The sequence below is a fragment of the Xiphias gladius genome, chromosome 17, assembly GCF_016859285.1.
Source record: "Xiphias gladius isolate SHS-SW01 ecotype Sanya breed wild chromosome 17, ASM1685928v1, whole genome shotgun sequence".
Lineage (NCBI taxonomy): Eukaryota > Metazoa > Chordata > Actinopteri > Istiophoriformes > Xiphiidae > Xiphias > Xiphias gladius.
The window spans coordinates 12,009,398-12,034,481 of NC_053416.1; the positions used below are offsets into that span (position 1 = coordinate 12,009,398).

The 25,084-nt window shown below is 41.8% G+C and overlaps 2 protein-coding genes and 1 long non-coding RNA gene across 4 annotated transcripts in view; 1 reads left to right on the forward strand and 2 right to left on the reverse strand.

The window, feature by feature from the left end:
• Positions 1–4,033, reverse strand: part of stk10 (serine/threonine kinase 10) — a 43,147-nt gene extending 39,114 nt beyond the window's left edge. The window contains exon 1 of the mRNA XM_040150786.1: positions 3,556–4,033. Coding sequence (XP_040006720.1) covers positions 3,556–3,714 — 159 coding nt within the window. The 5' untranslated portion in view covers positions 3,715–4,033. The remainder of the gene's footprint in view (positions 1–3,555) is intronic.
• A 12,764-nt stretch (positions 4,034–16,797) lies between these two features.
• The window catches only part of stk32a (serine/threonine kinase 32A), a 64,131-nt gene continuing 55,844 nt past the window's right edge, over positions 16,798–25,084 (forward strand). For both annotated transcript variants that reach the window (XM_040150691.1, XM_040150690.1), the window contains exons 1-2: positions 16,798–16,895; positions 24,015–24,070. In XM_040150691.1, coding sequence (XP_040006625.1) covers positions 16,844–16,895; positions 24,015–24,070 — 108 coding nt within the window. In that variant the 5' untranslated portion in view covers positions 16,798–16,843. The remainder of the gene's footprint in view (positions 16,896–24,014; positions 24,071–25,084) is intronic.
• The window catches only part of LOC120802648, a 62,420-nt gene continuing 61,340 nt past the window's right edge, over positions 24,005–25,084 (reverse strand). The window contains exon 4 of the long non-coding RNA XR_005709250.1: positions 24,005–24,106. This is a non-coding gene — a long non-coding RNA (uncharacterized LOC120802648). The remainder of the gene's footprint in view (positions 24,107–25,084) is intronic.

The following is a 25,084-nucleotide window of genomic DNA, read 5'->3' on the forward strand; positions in this document are numbered from 1 at the left end:
CGACAAAGATTTAAGGGGTTATGCTGAGGATAGGAACCCTACTGGGAAACGGAAAGGTCTCAGGTGAATTTTAAGAATCACCAAAGTATTGTGTTATTAAAGTACATTATTTGAGGGGGGGGGGTTCACAACATTGTACAACATTTTTGGCAGTATGTTAAGGACTTACAACACAGACCAAAAGGGAATCAAACATGACAAATGTGATTAAATCAAACTGCAATCTAAATCTGATTGCAGTTGCACCAGCAGCACATCAAAAAAAACACCAACTTAGCTGTCAATCCCTTGTTCTCTTGAATCCAAACTCCAGCAGGCTCTAGTAAAGTTAAAAAGTTGCTTGACCATTTCTTTGGGGTCAGAGCTCAAAATCAGTGAGTTCTTTGTATTAAAAACCAGGTGAAGCTACACTTCTCAAATTTACATCCTCTCCTGAATCAATCATGGAATATCAGCGTATACCAAAAAACTGCAGACAATGCAGGGTTAGAAACACCATCTTCATGTCCTTTCTGTTTAACTACTGGTGGACAGTACGGTAACCTTACGACACGGAAAACTCGAGATGTAAACAGCAGCTTTGCAGGCACATTTAAAAATGAATGCTCTGCATTTACTTTGTTTATTTGGTTGAATTATGAGCTAAGGTTTCTGGTTAAAAACATGTGTACCAAGTTTTTTTTTTTTTTAGTTAATTGACCATCATATCATGCATCAATTGCATTGAATTAACTTCTTATCTGAATTCTTAATGAATAATCAAACCAAGAAGCAATCTGTGCTTAATTAAGAGCCAAAACTATGCCCAACAAACAATTTAAGTCTTGGAGAAGTTGGAATTTAAGTTAGAAGTCTTGAGGACGTGAACATTTCATGCAGTAGACCAACAGCTCTTTACCTTTTTGGCATGTGACCCTTTAAAAAAAAAGAAAAAAAGAAACAAGGTCCACCAGTTTCACCAAAAAGCAAGTTCACTTTTACAAGAATACATTTAAGAGGCCTGAATAGACAAAACTACGCAGCATTTTGCAAAAAAAAAAAAAAAAAAAGGCAATGATCAGATAAGTTTAAAAAAAATTAACTTAGTTTTGTAAAGCAGTTCTTGGTCCTGTCTTGTTAATGATTTGATCTTGGACCCCTCTTCTGACTATCAACAACAGAAAAGTACAGTTGTACCTACAGCACAAGACTCTGGAAATACAGCAGAACTTATCTGATAACTGAGGGATTATATTGCATTTTATGAGATCCTGCTTTCACAGTGTTCCTGCAATATAAACACACACGGCTTGATTAGTCTTTAGCACTCCCCTTAAGCGACAAAGTGACTGCGTATTCTTCCAGTGGGTGACATTAACCTTTAGAGTGTCGGCGTGAGAGGAGAAAACTGTACCCTCAACAAACACTACACAACTAAAAAGGGCTGTGTTTAGTCTCGGAGACAGATGCTGGAAACAAAAGAAGCCGCCTGCGCTGGGGTTCCATGCCACATGCAAATGACAGGAATTTTTTCCTTTAATGAAGAGCCACTCGGTATTGGCGGCTGTCACGCATCCGACACCAGCTTTTTATTAGCGAATTTCACTTGTAACAGAGATACTGCGCCTCCTCCCTTCGTGCCTGCTCTTTCAAAGAGGAAAAACATGCGCATGAGGCCTTTGCCTCCCGCACACGAGCTGATTTTTCTGAGTTTTGGGAGCCGTGAGTGGAAGCTGTCCCCTGATGCAGTCCCACAATTTCCTCTCTTGGCTATCATCCGCTCCCACTCTGCCTCCCTCCTCTCCATCTGACAGCGGCAGGTGTAGAGCTGTCCCCCTCCAACCCACTCCATGAAAGGAAACAGAAGCCGAAGCATAGGCTTGACATTTGTGTACGAAAGGGCAAACATAGTGAGGAAACATTACATTTCAGAAAGCTTGCCAATGATTTAAGTGGAATGATTTTCCAACACAGGAATAAACAACAAGCCATCTGTGACTTTTAGTTTGGCTTTAGTTTGAACAGTTTTGGAGCCGAGTATGTTCCTCAGCACTGTAAAATTCTGTGCGTTTAGGTTTACAGACTGACTCTTAAGCGCCCTTGTGTTCAGTCAGTCCCTCAGCAAACTGAAAGCGTTGTTTGTTTTCATGGTATACTGGTAACTTCACTAGTGTTTTATCTTCTCCGTTGTTGTCTATCTACAGGACGCCTCACGTGTTCGCTCCGCTCAAGAGTCACATTAAAAGGACAACTTACAGAATGTTTAATTCAGACCTCTTGCTACATAAGCTAGAACTTAACAGTATTCTTTTCATTTCGTTGCAGACGAGTCACCCTTCCACTGAAATGCTTAAATACAATTTGGGATAATAGGGAGGCTGGTGTGAATGCCTCTTACTTTCCCATTTATTAGTTATTTTCTTCTCTAACTGTGAGTTATGAACTGTCCGGGAAAAACGAAATACCTAAATAAGTCGGAGTTCTCTAAAAAGACTGCATTTTCTGTTCAATTCAGACCTCTGCTAAGGCATCACTTCTTCCACTGAGGCCCCCGATGTGTCAAAGGCCTGCACTGTGCTGCACTGGGCAGTGCAGACACAGAGGGCCTGTGCCATGCTTCAGTGGGGACTAGCCAGTGTACAGATCCAGATTAAATAACTCCTCTGAGCCAAAAGTGCTGCTGCTGCTGCTGCTGCTGAGGTTTGGGACGAAGGAACGGACAGAACTAATGAAGGGTGCCCTTTCACCGTCCCCGTGGCTGGCTGCACGTTGGATCACAGCAAGGACTGGGGGAGGGAGGGGTGGTCGGGAAGGTGATTAAAGATTTTTCTAAACCGTCTTTACTGCAGATGTTTGCAGAAGATCCGCAGAGAAGCGAGTGGGCTCTTTTACATGTATCCTCAGTAGAACGACTGAAAATTCTGAAAAGCTGAGTGAGGAAATTACAAGTCGCAGGAGGAAGTGAACAGGTAACCTCCTTCATCCACCGATAGTGCTGGATCAAGCAAAACTCTACTGTGATGCCCAAAGTTAAAGTATGGAGACTACCCCAGTTGGTTTTGCAGCAGGACTCTGGACCCGCAACATATTTGGGATGTGAGTCATAATCTCGGCAAACCTGGGACGGTGAAGCATCCACAGGTGATGGCAAATTAGTTCACACCCTAGGGAATGTAGTCGACGTTCTAAGGAAGAGGAGCTGACAAGACGTGTGCATCAAAATAATGACAGAAGCCCTGACTTAAAGGGAAATTGACGCATGCACTGTATAATTTACCTCACTGTATAATCTTTCATCTCTGAGTAACACGGACAAAGCAGTAGTAGAAAAACAAAATCTTTATGGGAGGATATGAGAGTGACTTTGAAATTGGGAAGAGATGAAAGAGCAACATTTTAAAGTTTTACGTATTTTTAGAAGCCTTCTAACACAATGAAATGTTACCGAGCGGACAGCCACCAGGTGAGCAACCTGCCAATACAGTTTAAGAGCATACAGGACCGTAAACAAAATTGTGTCACTACACTAGTATGGTCACCCTGCAGGTGATTCGCGTCTCTAAAAATCACACTCACCTTGTAGACCTTTCCGAACGCACCGTCGCCCAGTTCGCCGATAATTTCCCATATGTCATTAGGATTGATGTCCCGGTGGACGTGCTCGTACTGCTTGACTTTCTTTTTGATGTCGAGGGTGGGCAGACGAAGTATTCTGCTGAATCTAGCGAGTGCCATTACTTGCAGCGCAGCAGCATTCAACTCGGAAAATAAAATAAAACCCTACAAAAGGCTCGGGTCTCTACACAAAGAGCATTACGCACGCGGAGACGCGCGGTCGGACGAAAACACCTATCCAGCCAATTTCTGGAGAAAAAGGAGAACTGGGCTAGATCAAAGAGGTTACTCTACTCCGTCCATTCGTGGGCTGCGGGGGCAGATGTGTCGGCGCTGAAGTTGAAACATGTTCTGATCCCATTCACAGGCTGCGGTCGGTCCCGGACGCGCGCTCCCCACCTGCCGCTGGTGATACGACGTAGCAGCCGAGGCAACTTGTTGCTTCAAGCCGTGCCCGACAAAAAAAAAAAAAAAAAAGCCCCACCTCGTTACTCAACTGCCCTCCCAACTGCCGTCATGGAAATGTAGTTTCTTTGAAGGAACAAGCAGTGGACACTATAACACTTGTGAGGTTGAAAGGACTTCATGTCCGGGTTGGTGCAGGGGCATGTCCTCGGACAGTGGCGGTGTCTCCCGCAGCTCGAACAGCTGGGAAATTAAAAACAAAACCAAACAAAAACCAGACAAAAAGGGAACTGTGGGACCCCTGCGGGATGCATTTACTGACGCCGCGACTCTCATTTACTGCTCTCTCACAGTCCCGCTGCATCACTGTACTGTCTGAAGCTACCGGTGATGGCTTGACTCTTTATTCTCGACCGAAACAGGCGAGACTCGCACCTTGGCTGGGGTTCCTCACGGTTTCGGTTTGTTGTTACATTGGAAACGTCAACGCCGGGCTTCCCACCCCGGTTGTCGCCCGTGCGCGCGCTGCTCTAGCGCCCCCCGGCGGCCCATTCGGCTCCGCGGAGCGGCGCCAGTTCGGCGCGACGGGATGGGCGAACCGCGGAGGCGGGCAGGTAGGCAACTGCGGGGTGAATGCGCTGCTGGCACTGAGGATGATCCGCCGGCAGTCGGCCAGCCCGACTGGGAGAAAAGCAATTGGCGGGATTTTCGATAGTCGCAACCTTTGGGAGGAGGACGAAACAGCCACTTTGAAGATGTCTGCTTGGACTAACGGGAAATCGTGAAAATAAATCATTAGTTGTAGTCCTATATTATTATCACAAACGCTTACTGACACAGTTAATTGTGTGTTTGAGTTGGTCGAATACTTTCATTCGGCGTGTATTTTTTTTTTCCTGGTTAAATAAAGGATTAACTAACTCTGAGATCTCTGTGAAAAACTGGACTTTGTGGTTGTACGATGTGTCCTCTGTCCTTCGGCGTTCATGGCCCAGTGATCCTTGAGAGATCAGAACTTCCACAGGAATGTTCACCCCACTGCTGGCACATTTTAATGTGCACTGGTGACCCTTAGGTATGCTGCTGTGACCTTGTGCAACACCAGCGTGTGTCTGGCATCGTAGCAGCCTTTTCGCCCTCGAGCTGTCCATCTCAGGATCTTTTCAAATGCCATCTTGACCAATGTCATGACTTATCACTCAGCAGAGGCATTTAAGTATAAAATAATCAGTCTGTGAGGAAACCTCTTCTGTTGTACTGTATTCGTATATTCACATTCTCTCCCTTGACCCACTTGACGGTTTCAACACCCCAAAAAAAAGTCAAAGAATCAGGAACAGAATGAAAAAAGCAAAGAGATTTTTGAACGACACACCTGATGTAACTGTCACTTGTGCTATCAACCTCAGATGGACCCAGGCTTGGTGAAGGTTTTTTGAAGGTCGTATAAAGTCTGAGAAGTCAGATTCTGAAGAGTGACTGAGCCACTGTTCGATGCGCAAATGGTTGTTGCCATTAAAATGAAACTCAGATCTCATTACTATTGATATACGATTTAACACAATAACAGACACATATGTATGAAGGATGTAACCACTGGCGATTTTGAAAAATATAAGGCAGTGAGCTTCAGGTAACATTTTCCCCTCAGAATGTGTAAAGCATTTCAGAATGAAAACTCATTGACCTTCATTTACCATCTGGTATGCATGAGTGATTTTTTTCTGCCGGAAGAAAAAACAATTAACTGCGATTACCAACATTGTACAGGAAGACTGGTGGCAGTGGGGTAATGTAATGCTTCGCTTTCTCATCAGTTAGCCACTGAGCTGTTTAAATGGGTTGGAACACGTCATTTTCCATGTTGTGTTTCGATAGCATCCTGTTTCAGGCCGTTTTTCACTTTAATGAGAGATGGTTTATCGTGTTTTTTTCAATTTTAGGGTATATGAGCATTGTCATCGTGGTTGTCCAAACTTAATGCACAGCCACCCGCTTTGATAAACATTCTCTAAGGAATCTTCTGCCCTCTCGATTCACTGTGGAAGAGAGATGTGATCGCATCTCCCGTAAATCTCCAAAGCACAAGTAACCTGCAGTAAAGAGACGTGTTCATACAAGTCCATTCAAGCCCATAGAGGTTTCTACTAATCCCATCACAGTAATAAATTGTCATCATTATATGTATATCTGTGTTTACGTTGTACAGTTCCTGTGACTACAAAACTGTCCAACTCAGTTTGAAAGCCCCAGAATGTTAATTTGAAGCACCTTCTCTCCCCCTTCACTAATTTTGATCCATTTACACAATAACAGACGAGTGAAACTGTGATAACCATGATTCAGTGCAGTGGCCTATATTTGACATAAATTGCATTTCTACTTCACAGGAAGAAGGAGCGAGAGATGTGGATGACATTCAACAAAGAACCAAGTCCAAAGTCCAAAATATGGATCCGCTAGCTCTTTTGTATAGCGATTGCTTTTACTCCATCATCATAATAAAAGAGAATAACAAAAGGAAATTTAATATAGTTTATTACATGAAATTTTTCCTCAGTCAGAAAGATGTGATGATCAGTGGCAATAACCCCCATTATATTCAGAAAACAGATGATTAATCTGTTATCTTTTTTTAGTTTACCCACCGTTACCACAGATTCCGACATCAGTCGTTTGTGTCTTTCAGCCATTGCAGACGCTTGCAGACTGTATGTAAGGACTGTATTGCCGTCGCTCCTTTCTGCTTTAGCTGATGGTAATGTTTTGATTTCAGGCTCCAGTACGCTAGTGCTCCAGCGCAGCACAGTCATAGATCGTGAACACCGAGTCCTATAAAAAAGAAAGTGGAGTTGTAAAAAAAAAAAATTTAAAAAAATGTTGTAAGCAGCTCAAGTTCAGGTGCCTTCATATGAAATACATTGTTATTTGGGTTGAAACTGCAGGTACAAATAAAAACCCTCAGCAGAAAATCTCCCAGTCTATAATTGGCCTTAACTGGAGATCAACCTTTGTCTGTTGTTGAAGTTTACCAAAATGACCATAATGAAACTGAGTGAACTCTTAACTCTTTGTCGAGACACGATGACCTGGTCTGCACAGCCAGGTCCTGTCAGTCTATTATAGGACACCAACCACAGACCCAGATGTGCCTGACATCACAGTTCAGGGGAGCAGAATCACACATCCACTGAATGTTTTTTTTTTTTTTATATATATATATAATCTGCATCATAAACCGTGTTCAATCCCGTGAAATGACTCACTGAGTGACCCATTAAACAACAGTCAGTTTGAGTGCATCTCTTCTGAGTTAGTCCTTTTCCCAATTTCTCTTTCCTCTTGGGCTGCTTCTGTTTCAAGTTTGGCTACCTGGAAATAGAGATAGGTTTACTTATAGGTGACTTTAAAATACGAATGAATCAACTGATGAACAGTTCTTTGATTGAGCTAAGAATCCATAATGGGAAGTTAGATGCAGACTCTGTATACAGTAGACTACATAAGCCTCAGTGCTAGATTACAGCTGTTTTTTTTTTCATGCAAATGTGACAATAAACAATCTGTAGCTCAGTTTGTGAATGAAAACAACTTGTAAGGATCGAGCAGAAAGTTGGTTACGATGTTGAATCTCGGATGATGTTAATGTACTGTACAACAGAGGAGGCAGGCTATGAGGCGATGTAACTACTATGTCAATAAAAAAATGACAGGAAGATTTAGAGCAATGGCCACGGAAAGTCAAAGACGGAGAAGATGGAGATCCCGGCATGAGACAGAGTACACATCTTAGCTTTATTTCATCACAAAGGACAGACTGTAAAAGGCACTTTGTTTCGTTAAAAACAGTAGTGATCCATCGAAATGAAAACGAATGGACTGTATTTAATCATTAGACCCTTGCGATGAATTCGGACATGAAGATTTCAAAGATTTGTTATTCTGTTGGACTTCAAGATTGTTTTGAAGATACAGAGAAATCATTTTTTAAGATTTTATCGATAGTCCAGTCCATTGATAACTATATTACATTAATTAATCTTTAACATATTTATTTTGAGACACTGGTAGTCTCTCCAATGCACAAATGAGACAATGCATATAAAGCCTGAGTTGCACCTCCCTTTGTCCCCCACCAAATTTAATTCAACTGAATTGCTTTATGGCACCAATCAGTACATTTCTGTTATACAATTTGAATCTGATTGTGTTACACTTATTTAGACAGTTTGTCTTTTCTTACCCCATGACACTGCCCTGACATGATGATGAAGAGCTGCCTCGGAGTGACACCCAGCTTCCTCACTTCTCCGTCGCGGGCCTCCCACTAGGGAGATGTAGGTCCTCATTTAGTCCATCACACCACCGTTCTGCCGGCACGAGTAACAATTAGTGTCCCTTTGCGTGATTTACAGAAGCTGAGGTTTGCAGTCAAAATGCCACAGATGTTAGTGTTGAAAATGTTATGACAGCCAGATTACTCAAAACAGTGTGAAACAACAACTATGAACAAACAACTACTGATTTCTGTCCAAAGAGTTTACCACTGAGAAGGCATAAATGAGTAATTTAGCTGAGGAAGGGAGGAATATCCTGCATGGTATGTTCCGCATTTATCAAACTGCTAAAAGTAAATTTTGGACTTAAGTGAAGGATCAAAGTAAAAATCCTTCACTTTCACTCCAACAAGGGATCTTGGGATTGATCTGGGATTGATTTGATTTACAATCACTCACTAAAGAGCTTCATTGTCTGCACTTGTCAATGTGATACTAAATTCTCCTTATTACATGATTTCTTGTTGCTATCTAAGCTGTCTACCAACAGCATAATGTCTTGCAGCAGATATTTCCATTTCAGTCAATTTCCTATTATTTCATCCCTATTTACATATTTATACATTATAATTATAGGATAAAGGGTTTTTTTAAATAATGTACACTAGGGCATATGGTAGGGCCAGTTTATATCTCTAATTGACTATTCTTTCTCTGAGCATGTATATGATCAGTGATGTGATCACTGGACAGTTGCTCTTAAAAGTTACTTTTGCACTTGGCCGTAAGTAGGAGTAAGTCACTTTATAACTGTGTCTTATTGCTCACACTCAGCTAAGAACTTTTTTTTACTCTTAAGTTGGTACTTTAGAGCATTATTAAATGTAATTCTTAGAAGTTTGATGAATATGGGCGAAGTGTACGGTGGAAGAAGTAGTCGGATCTTTAACTTGAGTTAAAGTTAAAGTAGCACAGTGTAGAAATACTCCGTTACAAGTAAAAGATATCCGTATACTTGCATTATTGTGTACTTCACATTAATGATGCAGCAGGTCACGGTGGGGCTAGTTACTTTATATACTGCCGGGTTGTGAATCACCCCCTGAGCATCAATAAAATCTCATCTTGACCTATAAGAATTCATCATAATTTAGCTGTTGATTACGTTTTGTATTATCGGTCTGAATCTGCAAAGTAACTAGTAACTAAAGATATTTAAAAAAATAGTAGTGGAATAAAAAGTACAATATTTGTCTCTTAATCGTAGTGGAGTAGACGTAGAATTTTAATGGAAATACTCGAGTAAAGTACATGTACCTCAAAATTGTAATTACATCACTTGAGTAGAAGTACTTAGTTACTTTCCAGGTGGGCAGAGTTGTTTCTATGCATTTCATCTTGTAGTATCAATGACATATTATCTACAAGCCTACTTACTTGCTGTAGGATTATTTAAAAAAACATGACATTGACTTAAGTTTACTGGAACAGCCTGGAGAGTCTCAAGAGCCCAACTCAAATAGACAGCACCTTTGGAATGAACTGGATGCATGTTTTTAGCGTATTGTATTTTTATATTCTTCCATACAGTACAAGTTATTTGTAGCTCTATCGATTTTAATGTAAAAACATAAATAGTTTACTACTAATGAAATGTGCTACTGTATATAAATAAACCGCCTTGCCTTGAACAATCCAGACCGTCCTGAGACCAAAAAGTGACCAGATAATTTCAGCGTTAGACTCAAATTGCCACTGAAGGTATTTCGACCAGTATTGCATCGGTGCAGGTGTGCTGCCATTGTGAATTGCTATCACTTCAGTCTCATCTTTACAGCAAACACAATGTCAAATTTTTATATGATTCCATGAGTACTGAAAAATATAAGAAAGCAAAACACAGCCATTAACGAGAAATTTGCTCCGACAAAGAGTTGATGTGAGCATTAACCACAGGCTACCAAACGTGTTATATTTCATTACATATTCATACTTGGATTAAATATCAAATTTGTCCTGACAATCTTAATTTTATCATACAGGTGGGTTTATGAATCCCAGAGCACATGCACAAGTAATGTTTAATGTCTTTAATATTATAAAGAATTTCTGCAGTAAAGCTACATTTATTGTCTGCAGAAAGATAAAGAAATTAAACCTCAAGTATGCAACATGTCTCCTGAAATTATGTGCATTTTGAATAGAAATAACACCTTCCCCCTACATATTTTCACTATAATTAATCATGTTTGCATGGGAGAGGAGGGTGGTGTTTTACTGCTAATACTTAGACTGGAACATTTATCATAAATGTGAGATTTACTGTAAATCCTATTCCGAGAAGACTCCTCTGTATACGTGCTGGCTGCTGTCATATTGTTGTCTTTTTTTCCATCCACTAGATGGGGGTAATTTACAAGACTTTGACTCTTGGCGTCTCCCTTTACCACTCTCAAAGTCCAGCTTCCTGGCACATGCTGAGGCCTCCCGCATCTTAAGCAGCTTCACCCGGTCTCTGTCCGGGTGTGATATGATGCTGTCATCACTCATCTCATCTGAAAGAGCGGCACGCCTCCCGATGCTGCCAGACGCCCGATCGGGGATCGTTCTTGTTTTGAGTGATGCTCGTTAAATCTTGTAGCGTGCTGAGAGTTGGAAGTCCGCCCCCCCCCGTATGAAGATGGATGGCCTGCACTGAGAGCGTGTTGGCATGACGGAGAGGCATAAAGAGGAAGAAAATGTGCAGTGTGCACTACAAGCATATCTCTGCTCCCAAAGTCCCACCACTCAGCCAGTCTCCTCTTGACCTTGGCCCTCCTCACGGGACACAGGTGACCTGACAGTCTTTATAATGGATGGACGTGTTTTACCGTTAGTAGTTAATGGCTGTGGAAGTTTAAGCATGACAAAGACTGGACCGCAGAAATCTTCCCGAAAGGCAGCAAATTCTAATGCAGTAAACAAGTATTCTGGTTTTAAAGCCCTGGATGTTCACTGCATATAAATCATAGAGCTGACATACCCACTATGAAGTCACATATTTTTTCAATTTCTGGGGAACAACTGAATCTGTGCAAGTCATGCTGCCAAATTTGAGTTCCAACTGCCGTGAAAGTTTATCAGTATTACTACGTAAGTGGTCTTACGTTTAAGGTTTACTACATTATTTTAATTGTGGCATGCTATCTTATGATGTTATGCGGACCTTTATAAGATGTTAAGCAAAGTAAATTTGGACTACAGTCACTATGCACTGACTCGCTTTCTGTCAGGAGAAAAACTGGACAAGACGCAACAAGCGCATGTTTTTACTAGGATTTCTTTTCTTTCTTATTACTACAACAAAATTGCTTTTTTTCCCCAGCCGCTTCAGTGATTGATGTGGAATTCAAAGAAATGTAAGTGCATTTTGCTACTAAACGCACCTACTGAGGCAACTTTTCTTTAACACCACCATTAATCAAAATTCTATTCAGCCCTTGGAGATGAGTTATGGTCACTTTGTGCTGTGGGAAGGTAAAATATAGGCTGTGCCTGAATTCACCTCCTTTCTTCACTCTCTCACTAGGAGTAAACTGAGCAGTAAATTGAGATTTCAGACACTCATAAATCATTGTCATTTTGTGTTTTCACTGACGGGTGTGGAGCATTTTATGACACGCTGCGTTCATAGTATAAAGAAGCACAACATAAATGTTTTAATCTATTCTATAAAATGCGACACCGTTTTGGGATTGTTGGCCTTAAGTAGTGTACATCCAATGCACTTTTTTTGCTTAATTTTGAGAGCTTGGGAGACCTCCATATATTAAGTTTCACTAAAGAGAGCACGCAGACTGTGTTGTTGGATCTTAAACATTTCAAACCCAGTGTAACAGAACTTGAATGTTTTGTCTCCAACTATCCTCTTTTCCTTAAACACTGATCATTCAGTGTTTCGTGTAATACCACTTAACTTACCAACTACTACCAAATACAGCTATGTTTGTTTTTATTGACTTTACTGCAAGTTGATTAACAGGGGGCAATTGAGAGTCCAATTCATCTGAACTTCGTGTCTTTGAAGTGTGGGAGAGGAAACCCACGCTGACACGGGGAGGAACATGATGACTCCACACAGAAAGAGCCCCGTCGGTCAGCTGAGGTCTGTCCGTGCGGTTTCAGGGCTAACCACTGAGCCCCCTGTGCGGCATACAGCTGTTGATGGTGCTGAGCTGCTGAGATGCAGGAGTCTTAATTCGATGTGGATTCCTTCTCCCGCCTCTCCTTGTTCTTCTTCCTCAAACGAAGGAAGCGGCGGATTATTTTCCAGACTGAGCACCTCTTTTTTTTCCTCCGGGAATTTCTCCTCAGAGATTTCAGGCTCTAGCACAGGTTCAAGTGCCTGTAAAATAGTGAGGCACTCCTCCGCCCGCTCCTTCAGCTCTTCCTTCAACTGGGCAGTTGGTTGATCTCTTCCTCAGCCTTGAGCTTGGGTTAGGTCAGCTCCTCCAATCTATTTTTCAGGCCCTCCACCTCTTGACAGGGGACATCCTGCTCACTCCTCAATCCCTGGATCAGCTCCTGATCCTCTCTTTCCCTTTCAGCATGAGACTTTGTCTCTGCCTGGAACTGCTGCTGACGGGTGTCTTTTTATTGCTAGAACTCCTCACTCAGCTCCAGTCTCCAGGTCTGCTCCCTCTGGAGCTCGGTGAGGAGATGCTGTACCTGTTTTGACAGCGACTCATTCTCTCTGGCAGAGAGCTCAATGACCTTCTCCTCCTGGCAGGCAGGCAATATGCTGCTCTGCAATATGCTGCTGAGGTGAGCCTTCAGTCCTTGACCTTGGTGCTTAGAGCTTCGGTTGCAGCCTTGCAGTCCTTCAGCGACTTGGCCCACTTGTTGAAGCCAAAGCCTGATAGATTCAGTCTAAGGGTCATAGTTGACGCTTTCAGCGGTGTGACGGTGGTCTCAGCTCAAAGATCTGTATCTCTCAAAGTGGTGTGTTACCTGATGAAAGGTGTGAAAGGAAATTAGTTTGTGTGAACAGCTATTGCTGTACATAAAGATTCATTCAGTCATTTAATTCAGCTCCTTACTTATATTTGTGGAAATATCTGTAATCAGGGGCTAGTATAGAAACTTTTAAATGGGGGAGGGGCAGACTGGGGCACAGATTCAAAGAAGGGGGGAACATTTGTGAAATGAGTAAAAATATGCCAAGACTCAAATTTAAGGCCCTGTTTCTCAGCAATAATAAACCTTACATTATTAATAGTTATATTATTTGTTCGGTTTAATAAATGAATGGCAAATTAAAAACACCAAATGATCGACTATGAAATAATATAAATAAATAGCGGCTATTTGTAACTTCAAGTATCTTACAGTCATGGACAGATTACGAGACAAGGGGCCCCGGGACACAGACATGTAGGAGTCCACCCACCCCTCCTACATACAAGCAAGACACACAGACAGAAAGTGATGCAGAAAGACCACAAACCCTGGCATTGCATCGCCTTTTAGTTGTTTGTATTTGTTTTGCATCTCATTTAATTTCTCTCTGTAGTCCTTTCATGTCTGTTTGTGTCCCCCTGTAGTTGTTCAATGTCTCTTTCTGGTTGTTTTGCATCTTTGCGTGTCGTTTTACACCTGGTTTTGCCGGTTTTTGTGGTTGTTCCGTGTCTCTTTGTGGTTTTTTGACTGACTTACGGACAAGGAATGTTAAAAGTCAGAGGATCCAGTCCAGGTGCCCTGGGTCTGTACCTGGTAAGCTGCTCAGTTATCCAACCGTGATGACGAGCCAAGTGTCTGTGTGTTCACAGGCTGCTCAAAAAAAAAAAAAAAAAAAAAAAAAATGCAGGTAATACTAGGTCCTATATACTGTACATTTCACCATTTAAGAATATTAAAAAGGATCATTATATTTATACCTAAAGAGATAAAGAAGACACAAGATAAAGCACAATAAGGTCAGTATATATTCACAATGAAATGCCAGAGAGACATTAGTGCCCATTATTCGCCCTGTATAATTATTATTTCCATATAACTTTAAAGGCTATTAGGAGTCAGCAGGCTCAGCTCGTCCATAAAGAGGCTGAAGACTTCCCTGACCCGGGGGGGTCCCATGCCTTCAACGGCAGTGACAACAATCTGCCATGTAGAAATGTCCTTTAGCGAGGTAGCTCACCAATATCAGCTCTGGGGGGCGCTGTTCTAAAGCTGACCGTGACCTCTGACTCTACTGTGGCAACAGGAGGAAAAAAAAAACAAAAAAAAACAAACAAAATTACCTGCAGACATGAAGTAAGTGGAGTAATTAGAAGGCAGTTTCCGCGTGACACTTCATGTAAAAAGATCTGCATTAGGCCATTTTTAATACTACATTCAAGTAAAGACACCGTGGTAATAGGCAAATAATGTGCCTGGTCATCACGGATATTATCACCTAATAATTGGGGCCTAACATTGTAAAGAAAAAGCCAACAGGCGCTGGATATTGGGTCTGTGGCGCTTAACTGACTTGAGAGTGAACTTGTAATTATGACAGGCACAATGGTCTCAGAGTAATAGCTACTTTTGAAATACAGTATCCCAGGAAAGGTTTTAAGGGCGGGGGGGGGGGGTCCAGTTGCTGGATTGATAGACGAGCGAAGCGCCAGCGACGGGGAACCCTCCGCGCCACAGCCACAGCGCAGCAGCCCGGCAGCCCATGAAACGTGCCTCTCCAGACGCACGCCGGTTGCCAGTCCATCACACAGACGGCGATGTGGAGGTCAGTCGCTCAGCAGGGCGAAGCCAACCGAGCAGTCTCCCCCGTACGTCCGCTTTCCGCTCCCGTTGTCCTCCCTCCTCCGATTCCTCCTTCGGCGCATCCCGCAAGTCACGTCTCGCTGTGTGGTTCCATTTGTCGGGGGGGCACGTGTCCCGGTGCGTCGTCGTCCGAACACCGGACAAGTGATGCTTTGAGCCGCACTGTTGCGCCGCCGTCGCCTCGCGTCTCTGCAGCAAACCGGGCTGGAAACGGTCCTACGCTCGACCAGCTGGCTTCGTACGGAGGTAGGTGCCCACGGCTGCCCTGTATGGATGCCAGGGAGAGAGAGAGGGGGGGGTACCTTTCTATTCAGCGCATGTTTCTCCCATTTGATCAGATAAGGGCTCCGAGCACCGTGTCCTCTGCGGGGAGCGCAGCAATGCGGCTTCCAGCACTAGTTTTCGAATATTTCGTTCTCCCAAACAGGCATAGTCAGATATGCTGTGTTGACCTTATCATGCAGTCTGAGAACGACACACCTGGATGGGTTTCCCTTCGCGGACTGAATGCTGCCACGATGACTTGAAGTTTGCCCATTTAACCCACAAATGCATGTCATTACTCAGTCCAGTTAGTCATTGTCCTTCAAGATATTGCTATGGGACCAGCTGTGCTTCACTTTCAAATGATACCATGGCAAACCACAATCCGGTACAGCTGTAATATAATTTATTGTAGTGATATGCCCCTAAATAACTTGAATAAACTTACTTTTTGGCCCCTCATCCTACTCCCTGATACTAGGATGAGGCTATTGCAGAAGTATCATGTTGTAATATGCAAACACAATGAAATTACATGCCTATACTTCAATACATTTTCCATATTTAGGCTAACATATTTCATCAGGCAGCAGAGTTCCTTTATTTTATTGTTAGTTTTTTTTTTTTTTCTACTCTAGTAGAAGGCTAGTGGAACAAAATGTAACTTGTGTCCTGAGGAGGGCAGCCCGAGAGATTCCATTTACAGTACATAACACCAGCAAACTATAAATCAAAAGCCTCCAATTTTATGTTCTTAATGGGAAAACAGATCACAGCTTTCATCACACATGTGCTGTGGATGTGTGCTCCCGGAGGATCGTGTTCTGATTAAAATATAAGGATTTAATAATTGATAAGAGACAGATGAAGGAAAGAAGAAAGGAATGAAGGAGGAAAGACAGGAGGAAGGAGACCTACTTATGGAAAAGCAGTAAAAGAAAGACCTTTTCCCCTCCTTTCACTGAACAAGTTGTCCTTATCATGAATGAATGTTACTGCTCTCCTGCTACTATTGCAGGCCGTTTAAGTTTAAAAGCAACATTTTTTTTTTCCTATTATCTAAGAAAATTCAGCATTGATCTTTCCATTGATCATTAGATGCTGTTCGTGTCTCAGAAGCTCTACCCTTTTTACTTTTTTTTCCCTCTGTCCTTCCTTTCCTCCCTGTGCTGGCGTTGTCCCGCTTTCCCTCCTCCCCTCACAGGTTAGACTCTCAGTCAACAGAGGGCCACAGCCACAAACACATCGCTCACCCTCCTCCTGGCTGGCAAGAGTCGTCTGTCCGCCTGCATTCATCTAGACGGCAGCGAGGACAGATAGGGCTGAGTGGTCCAGCACGTGAGACCGTCTACGTGTGTGTGTGTGTGTGTGTGTGTGTGTGTGTGTGTGTGTGTGTGTGAGGGGCTAGTGGTGACCAGGCTATGAGTGCGTCTCAGAGGGAGGGCCGTTCGACGCTGAGCTGAACAAAAGGGAGCGGAACATAAGAAACTGTAAGAGGAGCAGCCATGGGGCTCGGACAGTCCAGCAAGGCTCCCGTCACTAATGACACAGACGATGGTGAGTGCTAAAACATCCAAAATTATTATTTGATGACACGTTTTTTTGGTCTGTCTTCTTTTGCGGCTCAAACAGGGGATGTGGGTAAAACAAACTTGAAATGACACAAGTTGTCAGCAGGATTTACAACCATTGCCACATCCCAGGGCATCTCTCTCTGCAGCCTTATCAATGTGTTGAGCTATTCTTATTACCTGAAAACATGAAGTGCACTTACAGTACGTGATTAGACTAATGTAGATTGCTGATTAGCTCTACTAGACTTCCTCAGCAACGAAAAAGAGAAATACCTCTTGCTGTAGCCACAGTTTGTCTTTTGCCATTGATATGGCAACAGCTTTGGATATTTATGCAAAGATACATATAGTAAAGGGAATAGAAGAGAAAGTTGTTTTCCGAAAACCAAAGATATTCATGGAACTTATCTGGACATTTTACTCTAATTTTGGCTTTGGTATTAAAGTCTTCATATTTATGATAATTGAAAATTGCTTGAATCCTGCCAAGTTATTACCTTCAATTTTTTCAGACTGATTGCCATCAAAGTCGGCAGAGAGGAGTTATTGCTTTGATTGGCAAAGTTCTCTTGTTTAAATGTATTTCCCTTTTTCTTTGTGACCTGAGCAGATAATACAATGTGAATTTATTGATCTGAATCAGTCCCTGAAATTAATTCCACTCTGGCTGTGCCCCCAAGGACTTAAGTCAGTGTTACATGAATCAGTGCTTTGGTCGCAAGTGAACTGGTTTTCCTGGGGTTTTCCTTACTGTGGAAGAAATAGGTGTTTCTGTATATCTGGTGTCAGATGATACATTAGCTTCTTTTTATAAAGTTGCAAACAAGTCATGTAATATCTTTTTTTCAGTTGAACCCATTGGATAATACATCATTAATTGTAATTAGAGTTTTGGTTTTTTTATAGTTTGTTTGTGTGCTGAGATATGAATTTCGTTACTGTGTGACAACCCAAAATTATTTCTTCACCCTGACTGTGTCAAATTACTGCATCGCATCTTCTAATCAAATCCATATCTCTGGCTTTCTCTTTCTCACTGGAGTCAACCTCTATTAAAGAGGAAATCATTACACATGGTTAACCTTGCAGCTTAGTAATCTAGCGCGCTGTTCTGGAAATGTCACTCTTAACAGAGCTTCTCTGAACTCTGCGTTAATGGAACAGTGCACCTTCTCTCTCACAAAATAGTGTGGGCGATTTCACCAAGGGCAGAAGAATAATAAACACAGAGGCACATCATTTGAATTAGAAAAAATCCCTGCTCACTGGAAACAAAGTAATCCCCTCGCTGACGAAACTCGCGTCAGAGACAGGCAGGGTTCTCCCTTTGAGGTCGGAGTAACCAGACGGGAGTTCCTTGACTTTGGTGTTGTTTGACATTGCAGCGTGGCTATTATATCCCCAGACCGCTCTATATGTACTCCCAAGATACCTGGGGAAAGACAGTGCATGATCGGAGGACAGATGGAGACAGACAGGGATGTGAGAGAAAATGAGGGAGGATGAGGATAGATAATTGGAACTGGAGACAGAAAAGAAAAAAAGTTTAAAAAAAAAAAAAAAAAGTGTGGAAAGATGGAACAAATAGGTGGAAAATAATGTAATGATGATTTACTTTGTAGATTGTTGCACTTCAAATTATTACAACCATCGAAAGAAAAAATCCAGACTGCATGCAAAGAAATAAACAAGACTAGGTCCAAACCTAGTATATGGCTGGACTGCTCTTTATCTGTTTGCTTCTCTCCTACTCTCTGTGCTAACATATAAGGTATTTAAATACAGCTAAATTCCCAATAAAGCTCTTTTCATTTACATGTTTTTCTGTTTCTGTTGTCAGACAACGGAACAAGTATATAATAGTGACTAAAACGCGGCCTGATAGTATAACCGTGGCGTTGTCTGAGAAAATCACCATACACGTAAGTTGAAGACAACGGCTGTGCTGTGACTTCCGCTATATTTATTTGTAAAATGATCCCTCGGTGAAAAAGTTAAAAGCTAATTCAGGTGCTTGTAAGCTGTCATGCAGTCAACTGAATGAGACCAGAGAGACGTGTGTCTGCAGAGGGGAAGCACGACCTTACGCTCGCAGGGCAATGCTGGCAACTCTCTCCTACAGAAAGAATGGAAAGTAGCTAAGGTTTGTCCAAAAAGTCAATAGATGTGTCGCTAGGTGCTTTTTTGAAGAAAAGTCGCTAAAGGGGTGTGAAAAGTTGGAAATCTAGCGACAAAGGCACTAAATCGGTAACACTGCCTGTAAAAGCCCCCCGAAGACGCAATAGAAATTGTTTGTGCCGATTCATTTTGAAATTGCAACGGCCAATTGGGAAACTCCAACATTCTGCCGGACGACCAATGGTGTAACTTCATCACTCAGTCACGTGGCTAGACGTCGGTCAGTCAGTGACAGACATTTGCATTTATTGGGCTTCCCTGCTGTTGCAGTCCAGCCAAAATTCAGAGATGAATCCGAAAAAAGGAACCTAAAAGTGCTGTTTTGTTATTTTTAACATGGATCGTTGACATGGAAACTGTTGCTCCCAATGTTACTGCATCCGTTGCTGTGCTGAGAATCTCCAATTTTAATCTAATGATGGGGGTTAGTGGTCACTGCATGTTGAGTATGCTGTACATCATGCACTCACCCCTTTTGAGCGGCAATAAAGATGCAAATTGAGTTGTCCTCTGTACAACTCAGGAGTGCCAGAGGTTGCTGCAAGGGGATTTTGGTCAAACGTGGAATTTATATTTGTTAATTCAACAGTGAACATTAATAAATTGTGACATTTCAAAAGTATATTATTAATGTATGTAAATGCTCTGAGGCTAGTTTAGTAATGTTGATTTTCATCCACGGTCCCCATGCAGCCGAAAAAACTTCCCGATTGTTTTAAAATAAAGTTGGTGGTAACATTATGAAGAACATTTGAACTGTTTACAGATTTTGTTGTCTTTGAGCCCTTTTCAGTTTCAGGTTAGATTGCGGCTGCAAAAATGTGTTTCTCTTAAACTGCCAACGCAGCATGGTTTTTCTGCAGGATTCAACCTCTTCATTGAGACACACAAATGATTTTGAGATTGTGATCTATCTAATAATTAAAAATAGTGATTAAACACCACATACTGGTACATACCGTATGTGCTGCAAAAATATGTCCAAACAAATTCTGTCATCTTCTGTGATGTTCGTCGGAGGGCAAACTGACTATGTTGCACACCATAGACACAAAGCAACATAGACATAAAATTTATTTTACATCCAAAGCAGCAGAAAAATTTTGTGATTTTTCAATAGATTTCCAAATCAAGTTTACGCATGGTGGTACATTTTCAAAATTTAACTTCTCAACGCTAAGAATCAGAATTTATTTGCAGAATACATTCACAGACTGTTTTGCTTGCTGGTGTCAGTGTAGAGACACATGCTTATTTTATAGTTCATACTTATTCCATAGTAGCTGATTTGCAGAGAGGTGTGTGCATGAAGGTGAACTCTGTTAAACATATGTTAATTTCTTCAGTGAAAATTGTGTGTCCCTTATGTGCCACATACATTTTCCACTTTGTGTAACTTGGAGACTCTGGTTAATGGACAGGCCCCATTTACTGCTGATCATACTTTATTCACATTGCTGTGGCACATGGACCCATGGTGCCTATTTCAGTTATCAGAGAAACAGCGTGAGTGCTGATGTTCCCTAGTTGGTGGGTCCTTAGGTGATTTACAGGCTGCTGTGTGGGAGGCAGGAATGAGAAGATCAGAGAGAGCGAGAGTGAGACCGTACTTTCAAACTGAGCTGGCTAATTTTGGAAACATCATTCACATTTACTAAATGATAAAAGTGTGCATAACAACAAATATCTGTTAAGAAGTGAAACAGACTTATCCCGTTTGGTCTGTTGGATCTTTGCTGGTTGAACTCTATTCAGTTCCTGCGTTCTGTGATCACCTACACTGTTTTAACGCAGCCAAACTCAAGATTTAGATGTTCTCATTTACATATCTTTCTGATTCTGTTGACAGAAAACTGAACGACTATAAAAAAGTGATTTGATTGAGGGACATATATAACCAGATGAACATCGCTGGGGCGAGGGAGAATTCAGTGAAATCACTTAGTTTTTTGATCTTCAATTTGAATCACAAAATAAGTATAAATACAGGCTAATGGTAATATCAGTATTGTGTGGTCAGCTTTATTGGCATTTAAAGAATCAGGCTGACAGTACTTATATCTACCTACCCTACCTCTGTTTTCTTATTCTCAACAAACCACTTGAAAAGACCAACATCGAATTGATCCTACTAACAAGTATTTTCTGTGTAGCTAAACCCATCAGTGAGCCAAACTGTTGCAGTGGTTGAAATGTTGTCTTCATTACTATGAAAACAAACACACTTTACCAATCCAACATACATCATCCTGCTGTTGTAAATTCTCACTGGAGCACCAAATATGTATTGCTGAAAACAGTCCCCAAAAAAATGCACCATTTCCTTCTGTTTGAATAACGTTTGCTAAATACTACAGTGTCCAGCTGTTTCAGGAAATTTATTAACCTTTTTCAAAATGTCACTACAAATTTTGTGACGTGTTTTTAAAAGATCTTCAATAGGAACAAGTGGGCTTGGGGCTGAAATAATTTTTCCAAAGGCACCATCTCAAACCTACAGTGCGGAACTTTTGCTTCCCCCTTATGGCAGTGATTGTAATTAAACAAACACTGCCAAATACTGAGAATTTCCACAGTTCCGAGAAATAATTCATTATTTGTGTAGAGTAAATGTAATAGCTACGTAACCTAGTCCAAATATTTCACAAATGTCAACCTGTCAAAGACCAGTAAGGCGACATCCGTGTCTGCCCTCAGTCCCTTCTCTTCTTTCAGTGTTCTCCAACGAGGAAGAACCACACCAGTTGAAATCCATGTTTGTCCTCACCATCAATTGCATTCTTTTTTAGACTGTAACCCTTCCTCTTAACACTGATTTTCTGTCTTATCTGGAGCATCAGAAACTTTCCTTGGATGCTTCCTAGGTTTTCCCACCATAAGCTTCACCATTCTCCTAGTTACTGTAGTGTACTTGGTCTCCATCGCTAATGTTGCTCCCCTCTTCAGTTCTGGCAAACTTGCTGGTTGACGTAAAACGTGGTGCTACCGGTGCGCAGCGCGGGAACGTTGCCACAGAGCCCAGATTCAAAACACCGGTATACTTTGAAATACAGAGAGATTTTCCTGGCGCTGATGGGCTTAATCAGCATTGTGTGAACATGTTTGGCAAGGGCTTGAACGTGACTGGCATTTTTTATATTTATAAGTCCCGCACTTCAGCTTCAAATTATAAGTTCTGTCTAACTAGCTGTAAGGGTGGAAGTAGAATTTGTCATCTGCCCTTGATTGCAAAGGCCCGTGTGGTCATCTTTGCGGACATCCAAACACAGCCTAAATTGCATGACTGCATGTGTGAACACATCACCCGGTGTAGCCAAAATAGAACCACCTGTGTGTCCATTTTGATATGAGTGCCATGAAGGTAAATGGAGGGGCAAAACAAAGAGAAAAAGATGCAATAAGCGCGATTACTTCAGTCCAAACTGATTAGCATGTGTCAGTCAAATTCAAATTGACAAGCAGATGAGCTCATCAGTCAGATGATTTCCTCCGTTAGTTTAGGCCATGGAAAGGCTGTCAATTTGTCAATTCCACTCGTGCAGATTTCAATCATTACACGCTCTGTTACTGGTGTGTCCATCATTTCATACAGCACATTAAACCATCCAAAGTGGTAAAATATGACGATCGCCATTTCACCCCCCCCCCCTTCTGTGTCTGACTCGCTCTCTCTCCCTCTCTTTGCATTTGACTGACTGCGCCTCTCTTTCTCGCTCCCTCTCTCTCTACCTGCGATCACAGAGCTCTGGCCTCTCATCCACGACCACAGCTGTCTCTCTGAAAAACCCATAAAAGCAGAAACTCCAAGTAGCTCAGCAGGAAAATGACCATGTTTATCTGACATGTGTGTCTGTGTGTATGTTGAGTTTATACACTGGCCTCTTTGAGTCTGTGTGTGCATGTGTGTGTGCGCGTGCGTATTATAAAGCGAGGCCTAGTATGGCCCCTATCAGAGTAGGTTGTGTAAATACTTCAACACAGATAGTGTGAGGGGCGGAAGTGCCAGTGATATGTGACTAACAGAGCATAGCATGAACTGTCACATCCAATAGATCTAGTGACTGCAGGCAGATGTGTGTGTGTGTGTGTGTGTGTGTGTGTGTGTGTGTGTGTGTGTGCTGTACTGTTGCAAGAGAGGCAGGTAATGCATTAGGTCAGCACTATATTGGCGTATTTTTGAGAAAGACTGAATGCTTTGTGAATATATGTGCGTGTAGTCAGACGAGTGCAGGGAGTGGGCAGCAGCTGTTCTATCCTCGGGGAAACAACATAGGGAAAACCTTCTGTCCTTGTTGTCATGGCAGCGAGAAACAAACAGCCCCATCAGTTTCTAATTGGTAATAAATGTTGCTCATAGATGGATGAGAGTGAGATAGGGAGTTCTCTGCTCTGGTTTAGGTTGTGTGTGAGTGAGACAGAAAGAGAGTGAGAGCAAGTGTGCAGAGGAGAGAATGATACAAAGGCTGTGGAGGACACCAAGCAGCAAAACAGGGAGCTAAAAATATGTATTTGTTCAGAGGAAAAAACATGCAATGCTCATAAAAGATGTCTTTGTGCTGAGGCTTATTTCGACTCTGTGCTATATAATGTCAGTGACCTGTGGTTGCCCTGGAGACCTCCATCTGCTTCTTGACTGTCACATTGTTCAAATGAGCTCAAAGCAAATCTCACAGTGAACCTCCTGTAACTGTACGGACTGCACTTGACATTAATCTCTTTCCATTTATGATTCAATGACCTGATTTTCAACATTTAAGCTACACCAAGCGTGACAGAGTATCTACTGTTGATCTTGTAAAGTAGTTTCCCCTTGTTTTAATAGTGGAGGAGAAATTATTAAAAAAAAACATTTCGGATTTCAGGTTTAAATTTCTGTTTTTTATTTCATATAAGTTAACAGATTTTCTACTCTTCTTTCCCACAGTCAACTTCGACCACTTCCAGATCTTGAGGGCAATAGGAAAAGGAAGCTTCGGAAAGGTAAGTCCATGTTTGCCAAAGTGTTTTCTGTTCTGACTGGAGAGACAAAAAAGATGTACCCATGTTACTCAGATATTAGTTGAATTGGAGTGTATTTTAGTTTCAGTTTAAAAGACAAAACAATCTATTTACAAATGATCCGTTCAAAAAAGGCACATCACAAGGGATGCACCTAAAAACAGGACTGATAAAAATCGGGCAATATATATGAAACAAAACCTTAAAAATGATGTCAAAGTGACATCCAATATCACAAATTAAATGCAATACCTCTTAAGTTTCATGTGATCATAGGGCTGTAAATACGGATTAGTTCATTTAATGATGAACTTGCTTATTTTGTAGATAATTCACTTCACCTGTAAAATGTGAAAAAATAGTGAAAAATGTTGGTCACAATTTCCTAAAGCCCAAGGTGAGATCATCAAATTACTTGTTTTGTCTGACCAACACTCCAAAACGCCAAGATATTCAGTTTACTCTGACATTATACACATTACACTATAATAAGACAGTAAATCCTCGTAATGTAGAAGCTGGAAGCAAGGATACGTAAGCATTTCTGCTTGAAAAATGACAAACGATTAACTGAGTAACTCATTTTCCTCTCGATCGACTACTTGTTTCAGCTCTACACGATCCCGTTTGATTTCCTTGCCGAGGCCTTTTAACATTAGGCACATGTTTTTACAAATAATATACCATGTCCCCTCTCTGTCAGTACAATATTATCATATACAGTCTAGTAAAGCCTTCAGGTTTAATTTGCTCGGTACCGACCAGCAGCTCTCTGAAAACAAATCTGAGGTGATAGCTGTCACGTTTCCTCTTGCTGTTAAGCCATATAGCGACGAGTAATTCACATCAGCACTTACAGTACATGTAAGCACATATAGCGACGCACGTGCACATGCGTACACACGACACAGACCCACACAGCTTCAGCGCTCTGTCTAGCAACAGATAAGCAGTCTAATCACAGTAGATGGCAAGCTGTTCAATGGGAGGAGTGAT